Source organism: Besnoitia besnoiti, chromosome XI (genome assembly GCF_002563875.1).
Source record: "Besnoitia besnoiti strain Bb-Ger1 chromosome XI, whole genome shotgun sequence".
NCBI lineage: Eukaryota > Apicomplexa > Conoidasida > Eucoccidiorida > Sarcocystidae > Besnoitia > Besnoitia besnoiti.
Window position 1 is genome coordinate 432,939 of NC_042366.1, and position 7,730 is coordinate 440,668.

General features: G+C 57.4%; 1 protein-coding gene across 1 annotated transcript; it reads right to left on the reverse strand.

The window, feature by feature from the left end:
- Nucleotides 1-679: 679 nt before the first annotated feature.
- Nucleotides 680-4,480, reverse strand: BESB_019480 (zinc finger, C3HC4 type (RING finger) domain-containing protein; the record flags this gene model as incomplete). Its single annotated transcript, XM_029360657.1, has 5 exons — nucleotides 680-1,657; nucleotides 1,820-1,926; nucleotides 2,056-2,141; nucleotides 2,381-2,553; nucleotides 2,741-4,480. The coding sequence occupies 5 exons, from the start codon at nucleotides 4,478-4,480 to the stop codon at nucleotides 680-682; spliced, it is 3,084 nt and encodes a 1,027-aa protein (XP_029216016.1).
- Nucleotides 4,481-7,730: the final 3,250 nt, after the last annotated feature.

Sequence of the window (7,730 nt, forward strand, 5' to 3'; positions counted from 1 at the left end):
ACATGGGCTAGGACAATGGAGAGCACTCCGGCAGTCGGTGCGCGCACCCAAAAGTATCACCTATAGCGCAGTTTTCCCAGAAATGCGCACTTGCTCGGCACTGGGACGGTTCCCACGCTTCAAAGTGCGCTGCCACCGGCGATTTAAAAGAGAGTTGGACGCTTTCCACACTATCGGAGGTCCTGCGGACTCGGACCAGCTGCCCTGTTTGATACGTCAGTGGGCATGGGGCATAGGAGCTGCTTGAACTCTGCTTTTCGCCTGCACGAGCCTTACTCTAGGTGAGAGCGAAGACCCCTGATTAGCGCCAGTCACAGCTGCTCGGGGCATCAGAACCCACATGCGAAAACTACAGCTACAGCGGGGCCCGAAGAGTACCGTGCAACCGCCAGACGGACAGGTAAGCATCCCACTCGCTGCGCGAGATGGCCTCGTGTCTCTGTCGTCTGCTGACCAAAGCATCACATCTGTAGCTGTGGCGGTCTTTACGAGCGTAGCAGCGAACAGCTCGCTTTTATAGGGCTGATAGAGGCCCGGATCCTTTCGAAGACTGGCAGCGGACGCACATCCGTATAATACCACGGCGGCGCCCAGATACAGGAGCCTACTCGTTCGTTTTGCAAGAGAGTCATCAGGACACAAGTAAATTCAGCGAGCGTGGACTCTCGCCTCTTCATGATCACGAAAGAATGCTCCGGAACCAACCACGGACAGCATTGCCGATACCACGTGTTCTGTTGTCCTGGTCGCCTTCTGTGTTCCTCCGGGGCCACCCGTTTCTGCCGTCGTCTTGTCTATCTCGGGGGAGAAAATCACTCGCGCTTCTTTGGATCCGGGAGTGACGCAAAGACTCGCCTCTGTGTCCGTTGCCTGGCTGCAACAGCACATTGATATCTGCGCGGCAGTTGGGACAGGTGCTGTTGCATCGCAACCAGGCGTGTGCGCACTGCCAGTGGAACACATGGCCGCAGGGCAGGACGATACTCAGGTCGCCTTCCTCGAGAGTCAAAGTGCACACAGTGCAGCTTGGTCTCTCAAAGGCCTCTACGCACAAGCTCGGCTGCGAATCCGATGACCGGGGCCGCTCGGCGTCCCCCCCTGCGGTCGCCGTGACGGGCCGGGACCCGTCGCTCAGCACTGAGCCGGAGCCGCCGCCATAGATCTCGCGCATCTCTCCCTCTCCAGACCCCCGCCTGGCTTCGGTGGCTGTCTTTCGTCCAGCCGCCTGCGGAAGATCAGCCGCCGCCGAAACTTCCGAGCCGCCCGCCACGGCAGCAACTTCGCGTTTCTCTTCGCTGCCACCTCTTCCCCCCTCTGTCGCTTCAGATGGTGGCCCGCTGCTGGCGCTGGCAGCTGCAGCGTCATCCTGGCGCGACGCCGCGGCTTTCGCCTGCAGTTTCGCGCCTGAGTCGGAGCACAGATCCGCCGCACGCGTCGGGTCAGCTTGTTCAGTCGGCGCGCTATCATCCGCGTTTGGAGTGACTGAGGCAGTGCGGTGCTCACACAGATCTGGGAACGCGCGGAGATAGTCAACGAACGAGAACGGATGCACCAGCTTCTCCCGCAGCACGTCTGTCATCTGCTCATTGATGCCCTGGCGCGACCCGCGAATCGACGCCGCCGGAATCACGCGCATGAGCACCTGCGGATCCAGAGTCTGCACCAGCGACGCCAAAGACAAGACAGGGACAAGAGGCCGCTAAAAAGTGCCGTGGGTATGTACGAGAATCCACGCGCGCGGTGCCCAACCTCGTTCCCCGCGTGTGGGCCGAAGCGGGCGTCATCCTATTTGCCCCTATTCCTTTCTGCCTACACTTACTTGAGCCGCCGAGATAATCGCAAACGGCTGCAACCGCACGGGCAGGCGGCGAATGCGCTGCAGAGTATCCGGCGGGATCAGGTCCATGATAGACGGCTCGACGGTTCCTGAGCGTAACGCAGGACGGATGCGCCAGCCACATCCCATTGCGGAGGCGCCCCGACGTTCTGAGACTGGCGAAAAAGTTTCCCTGGCTTCCACCGCATGGCAGGACGCTACCCGAGCAGACGACGTACCTTGGTAATACACGATGGTCTCCGGCCCTACGCGGGCGATGGTGCAGGACGACGGCTCTGTTGCGATGAGCTTAAACTCGACGCCTCTGCAAGAAATGCAGTGGACAGGCCACGACCGAAACGCTAAACCCTAAACAACCAACCTGGGGGCGAAGACACGTTGCGCCTTCTTCCTCGAGGCGAATTCGGCAGTCCGCAGGGTCCCAGTCCCTCGAAACGAGTAGCAGCCGCACACGGCTTCACTGTTAGTCTGACTCCCTGATTCCATCGAAGCTTTCGAGACGCTGACGGTGTATACCGCATGTCTGCGGCGCGGATCGCGTACCTGTAGGAATAGACGTCTCCGCGGGTGAAATTCCGCCAGGTGTTTTCCAGAAGGAACGGCTTCAAGTAGTCTTCGTAGAAATCGAAACGGTACGTCGTCGGCAGCGTATCGGAGAATGGCACAAAGTGAACGCGCTTGAACTCGCCGAAGGGGTCCAGTGAAATGTAAACGGACTGCAGGCAGCGGCAAAGCGTCAGCACGCAGTTACGATGGCGAACTTGCATGGGTATGGTCGGCCCGCTGCACCCGTCCTGATAAAAAGGTTTGCGCGACCCTGAAGTCGCCCGTAACCCCGCACCTTGTCTGTCGCCCGTCAGGCAATCCATGGACAGGCATGAAGCGAGTCCCTGGCGAGCTTACTGTGTTTTTGTCGACGAACCCGGGGTTATTCCGCGGGTCCGTCGCCCAGACGACGAAGGTGAGGTCGCCGATGACCAGTTTCTTTCCCGGATACAGAACGACTGTCGACGCAGATTCACACGTGTTGCGGCCGTCCATGCTGCGATGCATGCGGGACCGTAGGTACGGCCCAACGAATTCACGGAAGAGCGTCTCCCCGTCCAGTTTCTCCAGCCGCTTGCCCGCGCGATAGACGCCGCTGCTGCGTTCCCCGGAGCTAGGGTCAACCCCCGCCGCCCGTTCTCGAAGCCGCACGCGAATGGCGTTCGGCACCCGACCGAGACTTCGGCAGCTCAGCGGCGAGGATTCACTCTCGAAGAACCGCGAGTGTTGCTGAAACAGTTGGCGATGACGACGGCGCCGTTCGGCCACGGACTCGAGCGTCCTGCGGTCACGAGCGGGCCTAGAAATCGACTGGGCCCCCGGCCCCTGCGGACCCGCCTCTGGAGTGACGCCGGCACCCACACTCGAACAGCTGCCTCCGGAATCCGGTTCTGGACAGTCGCCGGCGCTCGACGCCGCAGTAGAATGACTGCCGCCGCTCTCCGTCGGCCTGAACCCGCTGTCGGCGCTGCTGCCTGGACTCGCAGGCCTTGCATCTGTTGCCTGCGCATTCCGTCTTTCGGCAGGTCGCCCGCGCTCCCCACTAGCGCAGCGGGCGTTTCCGGCGTGTAGACGGCCTCCACTAGCCTCGCGTGGCTCTTCTCCGGAGCCCATCATCGTATCTCCGCGCGACGCCGCGTGCGGCACCGTGGCTCGCCGCCGCGCAGGCAACCCACGGGGCACGCCTTTACAGCTGCCAGAGTCGACGGGTCCCTTCTCTTCTCCCCGTGCGGAAGCCAGCCCTCCTCCGGCCTCCTCGTCGCTTGTGCTTGTGCTGCTGCTAATGCTCTCTAGGTCATCGATGATGTCTGTAAAGCCGAAGAACTCTTCGTCCGCCGACCTTCGCGGGCTGTCGTAGTAGGCCGGGGTGAAAGGCGACAGGAGGCGACTGGACGCACCGCTCGGCTCCCCCTCCCCAGCTGAAGCCCTGCGTGAGGGAGACAGTGAGCAGGCATGCACAAAATCTTCGATGCACGGCTCCTGTCGATCCACGGAAGGGAACGACGGCGCCTGATCAAAGAGCTGCTGGTAAGAGTGGATACCCGCGCGCCGCGCGTACGAGGAGTTGGGGTGGACGAGAGCCAGCAGCTGGACGCGACGCAGAGGCTGCAGCGGCTGCCCCGCGAGGAAGATCAGACTATCCGCATCGATATATCCTGACTTGGGGCAGCAGTCGACGACGATGTATGTGCACGAAGCTGGCGACGAACGAACTCGTCCCCCATCCACCTGTGGAAGCTCGCCCTCCTGCGCAGGCACAGCTTCTCCGTCTTGCTCTTCTTTCGAAGAAGAGGCATCTGCTTCAGCAACCGGCACTTCAAATGCCATGTACTGCCTCAAAAAGACGCCGTCGGCCATCAACGTCTTAAGCGTAGCCAGAACGACCCGGTCAGCCGCCTTGTGACCCACTGGCAGCACGTGAAGCTTCTCCAGGACTCGCTTTCTCAGCGGCTGCAAGTCCTTGACAAAAAATGCACCGGGTTCTGGGGAACTCTCCTGCTGTTCTCGCCCCGCATTCGAGGGAGATGCGGGCGCCCGGGCTTCCGCGGGCGCGGACAGTCCACTTTTGGTAGAGGCGGTGCCTTTTGACGCCTCCATCATGGATACGACCGAGCAGCTAAAAATTTAAAAATCGGAAGTCTCAGCCACTTTCAAAAAAAGACAACGTGACAGAGAAGGCCTGGGACACCGGCAAGACGCAGAAGCCTTCAGAACAGCAAAAAGCTCTGTCGTCTGACCGCAGTACCTCGGTGCCTCAAACGGAGCGACAAGCCGTCAACTCTGTATAGTGTGTCAGAGCTTCACCGACTAGCAGTAATGCGCGCAAAAAATCAGACGAAACTTGTCTTCTGCTGTGATGAAATAAGCGTCCACCGCGCGTCGAGAGCGGTACGAGAATCCATCGTTCGATGTATTTGAGGCTGGATTGAAAAAAAAGAGAAGGTGCTGCTAGAATGCCGTCCAGACACTGGCAGCCATCTACACTTGGGCAACCCCCCAAAGGACTGCTACAGACGATTAGGTAACGATTCGGAATGGTAGACTTGCCGGCGCTTGATACTGCAATTTGACACGTGAAGTTGACCCCCATGAAGCACATCCACTGGCATCCACGCGTTTTTGACGAAGACGCTTACACGGAGACAAGATGACAGAAAGGTGGCAATAGCTGACACAGGAGATAAAAAATGATGTCCCGCATACAAATAGCACTAGATTTCGCAAGAAAAGAAATAAGAAGGGCACGCGGCTGCGGCTTGGTTAGCCACTTCTGGACAACCGCAGAAGAGAGGCGGGAAGGGCGAGCGCCACGTGCCCCCCTGAAGGTCGTGAGGTGATAAAGCAGCATCTGGGCTACTTTATTCTCCCTCATTACTTCTCTAGATAACATCGTCGTCAAGGCAGACACGTAGAAGTCCAACAGGACCGCAACAGCTCAACAAGTGACCACCGAAACAGCTGTCTGCCAGACACGAGAAAAATCGCAGAAGCCGGTGTTCTGCGCGGTCCCTTCTTGGCTGACGCGCCTGGGCGCTTTTCTACGTGCGACGAACGCCGCTTGACAAAAATGCCTCCTGCAACGTGAAAATACTGGGTTCATAGAGAGAGGCAGTTATCAGACGATTTCCTGTAGTAGCCGCGGTCGTAGCACGGTGAGAAATATCCCACGTGTAGGTACACGCAGCAGACGACGATACCAGCGGCCACCTGATATGCCCTCCCCCGATGACCGCAAAAAAGAGAGATGTTTTGTCACTCCGAACTCTGTGTTGCTCTTTTGTATGCTTATGTCACACCTGAACACTTGAAGGAAGCGATATCTCGGGGGGTAGTCGTCAACTGCTCACATGGAAGGTGCTGCCCTTCTCACTATGGTTGTGAACCGCACGGCAAACTGTTTGCGTTTCTCTGTCAGGAAGGGGTCCATTTCAGAGTATTCAATTCAGAGTATTTTCCCATCAATACACTTGCGCGCCCAGTCAGTGAAAGGAGTACGAGTGATGCGGCTGCCCCCGGAACCCTTCACGTCCTACGCCTTTTCTGCCATGCACTAAACGAAATCAGTACCCTCTCATCCGCATAACTCAAGACAGAGAGGAGCGTTCTGCTGCTTCGTGCGATCCCTTGTCTAGCAGTTGACATGGCGATAGTCGCTGCACCTCATGGGAGGGAACGTACTCCGGCCATCCCGTGCGGTGCACCACTGCTCGACTAGTATAGCCATAAGTGTCCTCAATAACAAGTGGGAACGCGCCAAATGAAGAGCCTGCCAGGCATCATGACCGAGAAAAAACCGTGAACACGTGATTCTTCTGTGGCTACCAGCAGGAAGTCCACAACAATCTGCCCCGGCAAATTCCCTGTTGCGAGGACCAAAGCGAAGAAATGGCGTCGTCTATGTAGAGGTTTATTTTGACCCATCAACCGTCATGCAATTGTTATCCATACCTCCTCTCACGCTGCAAATAAGCTGAAGGTAAGGAGGAAGTCCTGGGAGAGGATGACCATCAAGCACGACTATCACCCCCTCGCCCGTCTGCACCCGAGCACGCGGTTGAAACTGTCTTCTCGAGAGCCCATGTCCTCTCTTCGACCAGACACAGGTTTCGGTAGAAAGGCCACGCCTTCAGCAGTGATGGTAAGGATGAATTCGAGGTGGATCTCCTTTAACAATGGAATTCTACATGGTGGAAACGCTTCTCAAGGAAGTGGCACGCTTCTGAGACACTCGTCTCTGCACGCCCTGGGGTCGCCTTCGCTTCTACCAGTTCCTCAACGATAGATGCAGAAAACGCTAGTATGTGGAAATGGGTATTCCTACCAAAGCTGCTACTTCAGCGGTTATCGGACAAAGTGAGCCATAGCACCTGTGCACTACCTATAAATGTTCCTATAGCTACTGACCTTGTAGAGACTCCAAGCAAATGCATGAGGGATCGTCTGTACGAAAACGCTGCCTTCAAACCTTGATACCGTGTGCCCACCTCGGCGAGCATCGCAGTGCTACAAACTGATGCACCAGGTGGCTGGAGAACCAATTCGCTGACTAAAAGTAGTTCTCTGCATCAATGGGCACAGACGAAATTAAGATCCACTCGGGATTTAGCATAGAACAACTGTTTGTCTCCGTCCAGTAAAAAACTGCCACTCACCGCAGATCGTCTTATCTTGCGGCGCGCTGCCATAACCATGATTTGTTGCACTCTCTGTGAATTATGCCCAGTGCCATCGTATCACTAGGCGCTCGACTCCAGGCTACCCTTTCCCGGCCGAGATATCCCCCCTTTCGGAGTTGCGCTGAATGTGCGGGGTGATTGCCCCGGAATTCTTCGTACAGAGAAAAGTGTTGAGAGCGTGGCTGCTTTTTACTGGTTTGGAGTCACTGCAAAGACAGCCGACAAGCCAGCTGCCCGCCAGGGGCTTGTGCATGCAGGGCCGTCGAGACACAAAGACTCTCCAACCAGCTGGAAACGGACCCGAGAGCAATTGTACAGTAACCTTTCTTTTCACATCGTGCTTCAGGTGTGTCGTTTCCACATAATCACTGGCAAAACAGGCGTCCATTCTCCCATGTGATGCCCTGTACAGAGAGGGGGCGTTATTTCGACATGCAGAAGCCTGAGTGAGACAGCCGGTCGCGGTTTAGGGGCGCTGGTCGCAGTTGAGTGCACAAAAACTTCGCTGTCACTTACTGATCGCTCTTGCAGCGAAACTCGCTTTGCATCTGGCTCCGCGCTCCGGCATTTTGTGTCGGGCCTCCACTTCTGTCGAGACTCGCGGAAGCTGTGCAACCAGACAAGCACGCCGACTTCGGTGGTCACTGTCGAGGGACGACTGGCGGCCGCCA